Source organism: Octopus bimaculoides, chromosome 6 (assembly GCF_046866305.1).
Source record: "Octopus bimaculoides isolate indiv1 chromosome 6, ASM4686630v1, whole genome shotgun sequence".
Lineage (NCBI taxonomy): Eukaryota > Metazoa > Mollusca > Cephalopoda > Octopoda > Octopodidae > Octopus > Octopus bimaculoides.
This window is the reverse complement of record NC_142933.1, coordinates 63,965,214-63,977,713: the sequence shown is the minus strand read 5'-3', so window position 1 is coordinate 63,977,713 and position 12,500 is coordinate 63,965,214. Positions and strand designations below refer to the sequence as shown.

The 12,500-nt window shown below is 36.7% G+C and overlaps 1 protein-coding gene across 3 annotated transcripts in view; it reads right to left on the bottom strand.

Moving 5' to 3' along the window:
- Window positions 1–12,500, bottom strand: part of LOC106874787 (UPAR/Ly6 domain-containing protein qvr) — a 203,607-nt gene that overhangs the window by 744 nt on the left and 190,363 nt on the right. For 2 of the 3 annotated variants that reach the window (XM_014922641.3, XM_014922642.3), the window contains 2 exons: window positions 5,965–6,096; window positions 1–1,108 (listed from right to left, as the gene is read on the bottom strand). The exon at window positions 1–1,108 is cut by the window's left edge and continues 744 nt beyond it. In XM_014922641.3, coding sequence (XP_014778127.1) covers window positions 885–1,108; window positions 5,965–6,096 — 356 coding nt within the window. In that variant the 3' untranslated portion in view covers window positions 1–884. Of the gene's footprint in view, window positions 1,109–5,964; window positions 6,097–7,500; window positions 7,798–12,500 lie in introns of those variants that run through there. The other variant, XM_014922640.3, reaches the window with a different exon arrangement.

Below are 12,500 nucleotides of genomic sequence, written 5' to 3'. Positions count from 1 at the left end.
GTGTGTGTGTGTGTGTATGTTCACGAGCAATTTATTTTCTAAAGAGAGTAGTTTTTTTTATGTTATCTTAATGTTATCTTATGTTGTCTTAATCCGCGGCACCCCAAGCTCATGTATTTAAAAATGTTTTAGTTGCTGTTGTTTAGTTCCAGGTCAGCTTTGACCGAGCTATCTTATCTTCTGATCAAAGGCTTTCTAACTATGACCATCATGTCTTTTTTTTTTAGACATGATGTACCTAGAGACCACATTATTCAATGCATCCTTCACTTTTCTATAAAGATGAGAGGATTCGATAGAGGAAGGTTTAGTGGTTCCTATTTTGATCATGTCATTTGCATTGTGCTTTTTTTTTTTTCTGATGCTTACGAAGTGGTTCGCTGTTTGCATGTTGAAGTTTACTAATATATATAGCTACAAAGAGGCGATAACCTCTCTCTTGAAATATAAAAGGTATTTTTTTCTTTTCATTTCATCAATATTCGAATTTTGAGGTGTTGTGAATCTGATAATCTTAAAGAACTTCTTGGGCACAATCACGGTCATATTCCTGAAAGTGCAACGGTTGAATAAAACAAGAAGAAGAACAAGATGGCAGCAGCAACAATTACTACTTCAGTTACATTAACTGTGCTGACAAGAATTATAAATTCTCACCCAGTACCTTCCATTGCCATTTTAAACAAACGAATAAAAAATAAAGTTAAAAACAAAAACAAACATAATCAACTGTGAAATATTCACTAATTTAGAGTATTTTTTGTTGTCGTTGTTGTTGCTGTTGTTGTTGAAACACCTATTTCGTATGATCCCAATAGCTACGTCCGACATGGACCGCTGTGTGTTCAGCTAGCGCGTAAGGAAGATGAAAAAGATAGAACAAATCATAATATTAATTGCAGCACCATGAATATTAACGAAAGAGCTGTAACTGCAATCGTTTTGATGTACAGAGATTCTGTGACAGGAGAGTTAGCTGCGTTGCATAAATGTTTGCCACACATACATAAATAACCATTTCCATTTCGCTCCGTCCGACACACACGGTCTATTAGGCTGATGTAGATTGTAAGATCATCTGAGCACGTTCTTTCCATATACCAAACTCCTGTGAAAAATAGATAGGAAAACAGAAAAACATTAGCAAATTTAGTCAAAGTTATTATAATTATTATTGAGTGAGAGAGCAGTGCATGCCATCAAAGTGACACTGGGGTAAAATATACGAAGCCCGGTATACCCATCATGACTACCTATCTGATAAGGGTACACCAAGTACATGCTTCACAACCATATACGCGACATGGTGATCTCATAACAAGATTAACAGCGCATGACTTTGCAGGTAGGGCTCAGTTAGAATTTTGTTCAGGTCGAGTAGTCCATCCCGCTCAAAAAGTCGTGAATTATTAAAACCCCAAAGAACATGGCTATGATGCTCCCCCACTATTTCTACTCGTGATCAGAAGTGCACATATCAGCCACTAAGGGGCATGCTCAACTGGTTAAGGTCAAGTAACTGACAAACAAATCTGTGGTATTGAGCAGAATATTTGCTGTAGTCCATCTTTTATGCCAAGACAAAACAACGTACATGATAACACTTCCAATAGATGAGAAGCTATATTATTATTATTATTATTATTATTATTATTATTATTATTATTATTATTGTTCAGCAGTTTTATTTTTATAACGTGCTTTCACTTCACTACCGAGCGCAGCTCTGTGCGCCTTGGGTATGTGCTGTGGTTTGCTGTGGTGCTCTTATGGTTACTGTATTGAAAGTGTTTTGCGTAGGATGTGTGCAGTACCCAGTAGTGCAATTTTCTGTATGTTATACATATTTGTAAGTCCTGGTGTTTTTGTTATGTATTTGTCTGAATATTTTTTTATTATACCTAAGGCACCTACTATAATAGGAATTGTTTCTGTTTTTAGATTCCACATTCGAGTTACCTCTATTTCCAGGTCTTTGTATTTTGAAAGCTTTTTCCATTTCTTTTAGAGAGACGTTGTCATCTGCTGGTGTTGATACATCAATTAGAAAGCATTTTTTTTCTTCATGATCTTTGACAACTATATCTGGTCTATTTGCCTTAATTTCTCTATCTGTGTGTATTGACATATCCCAGAGTATGGTTGCTTTCTCGTTTTCTGTGACCTTTTCTGGCGTGTGTTTATACCATCTTTTTTCTGTTGTTATTCCATAGTGTTGGCATAGCTTCCAGTGTATATAGGTCCCAGTTCTGTCGTGTCTGTGAATATATTCCTTCTTAGCCAGGACTGGGCAGCCAGAGATAATATGATTTATTGTTTCTTGTCCATCTCCACATATTCTACAGTTACTTGTTATGTTTCTTTTCATTATATGTTTTTGGTAATTTCTGGTGGGAGGCTTTGGTCTTGTGCAGCAATTAAAAATCCTTCAGTCTCTGCTTTGAGTCCTGAGCTTCTCAACCATTGCTGTGTGTGTGTGTGTGTGTGTGTGTGTGTGTGTGTGTGTGTGTGTGTGTGTGTGTGTGTGTGTGTGTGTGTGTGTGCGTGCGTGTGTAGAGGTGTGCAAGTATGGAAGTGTAGTGGCACTTCCATTCTTCTTCTTCTTCTTCTTCTTCTTCTTCTTCTTCTTCTTCTTCTTCTCCTCCTCCTCCTCCTCCTCCCCCTCCTCCTCCTCCTCCTCCTCCTCCTCCTCCTCCTCCTCCTTCTTCTTCTTCTTCTTCTTCTTCTTCTTCTTCTTCTTCTTCTTCTTCTTCTTCTTCTTCTTCTTCTTCTTTGTTAGGTAGATTGATTTCTTTGTATTTGTCAGCTTCCTTAAATACTGAAAACAGTTTTTTGTTTTGCTCGTGTTTTGTGGCTATTTGTATTAATTTTCCTTGCTTCTGGAGTAGGTATTTTTGCAGTCCTATGGTGGTTATTTTATAATAGTTTTCCAGCTGTATAAGACCCCTGCCACCTTCTGTGCGTTGTATATATAGCCTTTCTATGTCAGATTTTGGGTGGTGCACCCTATATCCTGTCATTATTTTTCTTGTTTTCCTGTCTATTTTAGATAGTTCGTTTAGTGTCCAGTTAAGGATGTTGTAGCTGTAGCTTATAACTGGGACAGCTAAAGTGTTGATACCCATTATCTTGTTTTTAGCATTGAGCTCTGTTTTTAGTATTGATCTAACTCGTCTATAGTACTCTTTCTTTATTTTTTCTTTCATTTGTGTATGTTGTATCCTATCTAGTTCATTGACTCCTAAATATTTATATGGTTGGCTTTCGTCTAGTTCTCTTATTTCATTGGCTTTATCTAGTGTTATATTGCTACTTTTAACTAATTTTCATCTTTTCAGGGTTGCTTTGGCACATTTTTCTAATCCGAATTTCATATCTATTTCCTTGGTAAAGCCGTGTACTGTCTGTAGTAGTGTTTCTAGCTCTTTGTCATTTTTAGCATATAATTTTAGGTCATCCATATATAGAAGGTGGCTGACTGTTTTTCCATAGCATTTGTAACCGCATCCAGTTCTATTTAGCAATTCTGTTAAAGGTGTGAGTGCCAGGCAGAACAAGAGTGGAGAGAGCGTGTCTCCCTGGAATATTCCTCTTCTAATGGGGATGGCTTTCGTTTTCACAAGTCCCTCTTTTGTTTGGAGCTGTAGTACTGTCTGCCATTTGTTCATTGAGTGCTCTATGTATTTTATGATAATTGGTGCCACCTTGTTTATGGCTAGTGTTTCCAGAATCCACGTGTGGGGAACACTATCGACAGCCTTTTGGTAGTCCACCCAGGCCATACTGAGGCCTTTCTTCTTTCTGCGGCTGTCTTCAGTTATGGCTTTATTGATCAATAATTGGTCTTTACAGCCGTATGAGCCCTTGCAGCATCCCTTCTGCTCTTCTGGAAACAGATTGTTATTTTCCAGGTGCTTACTCAATCTCTGCGATATTATTGCAGTAAAGGCTTTGTAGATCGTAGGGAGACAGGTCTATAGTTTTGTGGTTTCTCCGTTTCCGTGGATTTGGGGATTAAGATGGTTTTCCCTTATTATTATTATTATTATTATTATTATTATTATTATTATTATTATTATTATTATTATTATTATTATTGTTATTTCACCGAGGCCGACTTTGCCTTTCATCCTTTCGGCATCTATAAAATAAGAACCAGTTGAATACTGGGGTCGCTCTAACGACCAGTCCCTTTCCACAAATTTCAGGCCATATGTCTATATATCTGCTTCAATAAATCCTGTTAAACGTTAAAATGATGATGATGTTTTTGATGATACTATGCTCTTTAGTTTATTTTTTGGGGAGGGGGGATTTCATTAAAAGAGGACCCCCTACTTTACTGTCTGTTGAGGAATCCTATGTGTGGGTCCTAAGGGACATTTTTCGTACGACAAAACTTTCACCATATCGTAAATTTTAACGTTGAAAATAATGGTTAGAAAACACAACCATATGAAGTCGTGGGATTCTTCTAACAGAGACAGTCAAAAGACACTGAATAGCGATGACTCCTCTTAACATAACCCAAGCATCTCCAGCTTGACTACCACCATTTGCAGTGATGGAAAAACAGGCAAATACAACAACGACAACAACAATTACAACTATAATACAAACGTCACAAACACCAACAATAATAACAGCAGCAACAGGAACAATGATGCATCAAAGTTCACAGACTCTCAAGGCAAGCTGTGAGCAGAAGTGTAGGATAGGTTATATACGTTCTTGCGTGGAATATTTAAATCAGTCATCAGGTTTAGCGCCAATATATTTTCATTGGGTACCTTTAGCAAATACCCTTATTTTGTAATCATTCAGATTAGATTTCTGATCTGACGATAGAAGTTTTTCCTTGTCTGTAATCAAAGAGACCCTATTCGAAAAGATCATAAATGCTGTCCCTCCTCACCCGATCAACTCAGGGATTCTTAACCTGGATGATAGTAGCCCTTTGAGGCATTATGGGTTCAGAAAGAGGCAGCAAAAGTGCGCTTGACGCGAAGCGTTCAGAGAACTTGTGATTTTTTTTGTAAGAAATATAGCAATCACGTTTAAAAAGTGTTTGTCGGGATAGAACATTGTTTATCACGAACAGAAGAATGACTGACGATGCTTCAAGGCCAATATGATTTTATTATATAAGTCCTCGCCCTCTTTAGTACAGTACATCAAAAGTTTATCTCGGGGGGCACTAGTACACGCAGATATTAAAAAATAAACTTATGTTGCATGGAATAATATAAGTAAATATGGATAAGAAATCACTGCAAAATTAGCTGTATGCTTAAAGTAATCTGATTTTTATTCTGAAAACATAAAAAGCCATTCAATGCAGGAATTGTTGAGTTACAAAATGTTGTAAACCACTGAATTAAGTAATAAAAAAAGAGATTAAAAAACACACGATAGGGTGTAGTATTTTAACAATGTACATCTACAAGAGATACTATCACGAGAGGAATACTGCAGTTTTGAAGGCTTTCACTGATGTATTCCTTTTTAAGTATGATACACAGATTGCTATTTTAAACTAATACTGCTTTCGTCTCTCATAACGAATTTTAACTGAGTCTGCCGGCCAGTTGCGACGTCACTGATTTTTTTGTTTTATTATATCTATAGCAGATGATTGTGTCTTAGCATGCGGTTGTCAGTGAATACTTGCTACTGACGAGGCCATGTGAGAAAGAAATATGTAATTAGCAATGCCACACTGCTAATGATATATTTCTGTGTCTTTTTTTAACATTATACGCCCATAAGAGATGCTATTTGGAGATGAATACCGTAGTTTAGCAGGCTTTCAACAATGTATCTGCTTTAAGTATGATACATAGATTGCTATTTTGAACTAATACTGTTTCTGTCACTTGTAAGGAATAATATTTTATGTTGGATAGGGGTGGCTGCATTTAAAGATATGAATTTGTGTTTCAGGTAGATGAACTATTTACTTACCACCGAGCTTTCTCGTCCATTTTATACACAGTCCTTGTGGACATTCTTTCATTGAGATGTTGTTCACGTTCACCGGATCAGCACAAGAACTGTTCACCATAGTTCCCATGCATTTATAACATGTTACAGGACCTGAAATAAACAAAACAAACGAACATGAAACAACCTTATATCTCTCTCCTAGTTCGTTACTTATATTTTCTACATACATATCCACGTGTGTCATCATATATACTCACGTTCATGCACAGATTTCTTGATATATTCAAACGCAAACATACGCGCGCGCGCAGAATGCACGAACACACACGTAAGCACATACACAGACTTACACCCACACACATACGTGCATGTATGTTTGTTACCAGCTACGCCGGTATAGGCACAGACGTGGATGTGTGGTAAGAATATTGCTTCCCAACCACGTAGTACTGAGCTCGGTCCCACTGCACAGCACCTTGCGCAAGTGGCTTCTATTATAGCCCCAGACAACGAAAGCCTTGTGAGTGGATTTGGTAGATGAAAAATGAAAGAATGTCATCATATATATATATATATATATATATATATATATATATATATATATATATATATATATATATATATATATATATATATATATATATATATATATATACAGACAATTCAAATAAACAAATAAACGAATACAAAATATGTAAAAAACAATAGAAGAACGAACGTGAGGACGTGCACAAAAATGTATTAGCTTAACGTTCGGTGAAAGGAAAGAGTTTGACGTTTCGATCATGGCTCTTCGTCGGAAAGGAGAAAGAGGAAAGTCCAATGATGAAACAGAAATCGCCAACAGCACACGTGTAGTTATATATAACTACACGTGTATGTATGTATGTGTATGTGTGTGTTTGTCCCAACTACTGCGTGACAACTGGTGTTGCTTTATTTACGTCCCCGTAACTTAGCAGTTTTGCAAAAAAAAAACGACAAGATAAGTACTGGGGTTGATCTGTTTCACTACACCCGTCAATGCGGTGCCCCACCATAGTTGCAGTCTAAAGACTGAAACAAGAAAATTACAAGCCTTTAGAAATAGTTTTGATGTTGAAAACAATGGAATACCAGAATGCAATTAGTGAAAAAAGCATTGAAAAAGTAAAGAAATATTAAAAAATTAATAATACAGCAAAGAAAAAACAATGGGGTTGAACCCTGAGCAGCTGTATAGACATTGTAAGCAAATGCTTTTTTATAGATTAGTTACAGCAAGAATTTATCTTTGAAACCATAACAGTACGAAATAATTTGGCAACAGGCTTGTTTGAAACAGTCGTGGTAAATTTGCTTCCGTTAGTGATGAGAAAATATATTATTCAAGCGAGGTAAAAGACAACGAAGAAATCTTTTAGAAATTACAAGAAAAAAAAATCCTCTGCCTATCACTCTCTACCTAAATACCTATTTACCTACTCATCAAGTTTGTATGAACCATAATGAATCTAGTTATAAAAAGTACCAAACCACAAACAGACCATGGCAAAAGTTAACAGAATAACCTACTATAAGCTTCTTCAGCAGAGTTTATAGGCTTTTGCAGCCTTCCCACAATGCATAGCAAACATGATGTAATAGAGACAGATTCCATTCTCCAAAATATCTATAGAATGTCGTAATATTCCTAGAATACATGGAAGCAGATCTAATGGACTGTAATTCGGCATTTTTCTTTCACGTATAGTTTGTGTACTTTGTTCACAGTCGGATTATTTTTGGCATATCCTGAGAACACTGAGATTTAGATAGAATGAAATATATTTCGCAGGGTATATTTGAGATCATAACGTAAATTTGTTCCTGTCATTGTGTGTGTGTGTGTGTGTGTGTGTGTGTGTGTATGTGTGTTCATACACACACACACATAAATGAATACGTATATGTATGTATGTTTATCTATATATACATATATAACTTTATATATACATACATACATACATACACGGACGCGCGCGCGCACACACACACACACACATATATATATATCCTTTATATACGAGATACAGTCAATGACGTCACAAACTGAATATAATTTATCTAAAATGACATCCTTTGAAATTTGTTACGATAGCTTTAATTGAATATAAACTTATCTAACGTTACAATCTGATTATTTTTATCACATATATGTATTTACACACACACGCACACACACACACACACACACACACACACATTACAATACAAAGATATAGTAGAAAACTCAAGTCGCCACACAGTGAGACCGAATCCAAGTAGCTTCAAAAAATCTCCTTAACCACACTGCCATGCCAATTCACAAGAATAAGCGATGGAATAATGTTGTTTTTAAATGTCATTTGATGTAGATTCATACATGCATTGGCTATTTGTCCTGTTAAAACTCAAATGCTAATCAGAAAGTAATGCAAATAAAAGAATTGTATTACTTTCTGACTCAGCCTCGTATAAAAAAGTCAAAAGAGCTAAGATAGACATTATAGATAGACATAAATAATAAAGCACAAACATAACCTAAAGAAAAAACCCCAAACAAAATTAACTGAACGTAGAAGTATCGAATATGTTCAACTCATCTGAACGGTTCTCTGATTGATTGATTTATCATTCAAATTGCATACAGCACTTAAGCTGTCTTCTAAATTAATTTTTGACAGAATCGTTAGCACGCCGGGCAAAATGCTTCGCGGCATTTCGTCCATTTTCACGTTTTGAGTTCAAACTTCGCCGAGGTCAACTTTGCCTTTCATCCTTTCGGAGTCGATAAAATAAGTAACAGTTGAGTACTGGAGTCAATATAATCGACTAACCACTCCCCCAAATTTCAGGCCTAGTGCTTATAGTAGAAAGGATTATTATTATTATTATTATTATTATTATTATTATTATTATTATTATTATTATTATTATTATTATTATTATTATTATCATTATTATTATTATTGAGTGAGAGAGCAGTGCATGCTATCAAAGTGTCCCTGGGGTAAAATATACGAAGCCCGTTATACCCATCATGACTACCTACGAGTAGAGATCAGAGTGCGAAGCTGCGCTACGTATTTGGAGGGCAATATCGTTGTTTTTGTTTTTGCTGTCGTTGATATAATTCAGTGCCAGACCATCAGTGATCGAGCGGACCTATAACCAAAGACGTTCCAACAACAATCACCCAGCTTTTAATTCAGAAGCGACGCATCTTCTAGGACTACATTATCCAGTGCCCCCACCCCTACTCCGCACCGTACTATTAAAATCATAACGTACAATTAAAATAATACGTTGTGATTTGAAAGAGATTTGGATGTTATTTCTAGCAGGTCAACACACAATGTAGAGGCTCCCTTATTGGCACGACTGACAAGCCTGTTTGGCGTAAGGCCATAAAACTCTGAAAACCGAAACAGTATCGTGTGTTTAGCTTTCAAAATGTTTGCCTTTACCCTAAGCTCGATAGCTACAAAGCAGCAAACAGCCTGCATGAAAAAGGCAGCATTTAACATCTGGATATTTAAATGCTGTCTGACATATAGGTTATTGTGTGTACTTATCATTGGTCGCACGAAAGCTATCAGGAATATCACTTAGTTAATTGAACTAATTGAGATATATTACTCGCTTTTCATACAATCCAATATCACGTCACAATAAGAGAAAGAGGGAGTAGGGGGAGAGAATTAGAGAGAATTAGCAAGAGAGAGAGAGAGAAAGAGTGAGAGAGAGAAGGAGAAAGAAAGAGTTAGTGAGCAAGACAGCAAGGGAGAGAGAGAGGGGGAGAGAGAGAAGGGGAGAGAGAGAGAGGGGGAGAGAGAGAGGGGGAGAGAGAGAGGGGGAGAGAGAGAAGGGGAGAGAGAGAGGGGGAGAGAGAGAGAGAAAGAAAAGGTGAGAAGACCGAAGGAAAGAGTTAGAGAGCAGGGGAAGAGAGAACTTGATAGCAAAAAGAGGAGACAGAGGGAGAGAGGGAGGAAGAAAGAGTTAGAGAGCAAGAGAAAGAGAAGAAGAGACAGAGAGAAAGATTTTAGAGAGTAAGACAGAAAGTGAGGAAGAGAGAGAGAGAGATTTGGAAAGTGAAAGACAGTTGGTGGAGGAAAAGGGAAAGAAAGTTTGAGAGCAAGAAAGAAAGAGAGGTAGAGAGCAAAACAAAGAGAAGGAAAAAGAGAGACAGAGAAAGGGAAAAAGAGAGAGATTTAGAGAGCATGAGAATGAAAGAGAGAGTTTGGGAGCAAGAGAGAAAGAGAGAGAGAGAAAGGGAAAGGGAAGGAGAAAGAGAGAGAGAGAGAGAGAGAGAGGTGGGGAAGGGCAATGTAAAATAAAACAAAATAAAATCCACTTCCGATAAAAAAAATCTCCAAGTAAAATCAATTATATATCGGAAACCATAAAAACATACAAACGAAAGACAAGTTCAAGCACAAATAATGAAAATATCACCCCCATCCAAAAATAAAATAAAATAAAAACAGCGCTGGTATTTAATACGACAAATTCCTGGCGATCTTTGAGATGTAAAGGTTTTTGACATTGATACGTATTTGTTCCTGTCACCATATAATAAGAACGATAGCAATTAACTATCATTATTTATAAATGTCTTTTCATTGGCTTGATCGAATTGTATAGAATGTCAGCAATAATCACGCCACACCTGACATTTACCATCCATGTTTGTGTAGAAGGCTGAGACAATAAAGATGCACGAACATTAGTCTCAGATGTAAGCGGTTGGTACCTTGTTGCTACCGCTGATCGAGAAGATTTGTGTTGAAAGTAATTTCAGTCGTGACCATCCAGTATTTTACTTATATGCATAAACCAAGGACAACATTTTTTAAAACGGCCTAAAATATGGTAAAGTATGATTCGTGGGAGATTTGGCTACAATTTCTACCAGGTCTAGACCACTAGAGTCTCTCTCTCGTTGGCTTGGCTTAGTTGCTGCGGCAAACCCAGTTGGTTATACCTTGTTCTATAGCACTTGCTTTCATGCTAAAGGACTTAACATTAAAATACAGGGAACAAAAACCTTATGTATTGTTTAGTTCCAGCAAACCCGAGAAAAAACATTCCAGCCTTGATCACTCCACTGTCTCTTTAGGGGTATCTATATCAACATTCTCTAATGTCTTTACACAAGGTTCTAGAGTATGACTCCGAGAGAAATTTGATTGGTATTGCTGGTCAAGCAACTTAGTAGAGGCTCCATCTTTGGCCTATAACTTACAAGGGGGTGCTGAAAAGTTCCTGGCTTTAAGAGTGTCACGACAGGCCTGGTTGAGGGCTTAACCTTCCGAGTTCTTTTAAAGGGCTTAGAAAAACTGAAGGACTGCTGCAACAAGTGTGTGAATCTGAGAGGAGAATATGCTGAATAAAATCATAATTAATTGATCCTCCTTTTCAACATCCCCTCGTATTGCACTCAGCATTTTTTCCCGACAATGATTTCATTAAAACATTTGTTCATTCCGTAATATGTAGAGTGTATTTCAAGGCAAATTCCTCTGATATTTTCCAGCACATCAACGAACATTGGTTGGCTTTACAGGAGGTTTTCAAAGTGACATAAAGAGGACTATTTGACTTAGTTCAGAGCTACAACTGAACGCTTGCAGCAGAATGCAACCTATTTGTACAAATAATAATCCTTTGTCTTTGAATTGTACGTCTTTCTCCTAGTAACAATAGACAATGTCTTCATTTCTTAAACAAGGCCTGAAATTTTGGGAGGCGGGGGCTAGTCGATTGCATCAACCTTAGTATCCAACGGATACTTATTTTATTGATCCCGAAAAGATGAAACATTAAGTTGACCTCGGTGAAATTTGAACTCAGAACGTAAAGCTAGAAGAAATACCATTAAGTATTTTGTCCATAGTGTTAACGATCTGCCAGTTCACCGCCTTAAATAATAATGATAATAATCCTTTCTACTACAGGCACAAGGCCTGAAATGTGTGTGTGTATGTGTGTGTGTGTGTGTAGGGGAGTAATCGATTACATCGACCCCAGTGTTTCACTGGTACTTAATTTATCGACTCCGAAAGGATGAAAAGCAAAGTCGAACTCGGCGGAGTTTGAAATCAGAACGTAGCGACGGGCGAAATACCGTTAAGCATTTCTCCCGGTGTGCTAACGATTCTGCCAGTTCGCCGTCTTAATAATAATAATAATAATAATAATAATAATAATAATAATAATAATAATAATAATAATAATAATAATAATAATAATAATAATAATAATAATAATGATGATGATAATGATAATGATAATGATGATGATGAACTGGTATGTTCTTTGGTTCTCGCTCAGTTTCGATTGAGCAGACTCATGATCAGAGATGTTTCTGCCTTGTTTAATCAAAGTGTATTAAGGACAACATAGTGTACACTCATTTATTATAATCACGGTAAGAGGTAATTCGAGGTAAGTTTAGTAGTTATATCTAGCAATACGAATGACTATGTGCATTCACCCCTGTTGGTTCAAACCTGCATGTTGCTTACTGGAATTTTTCGCTTCTTGGCGCCGCA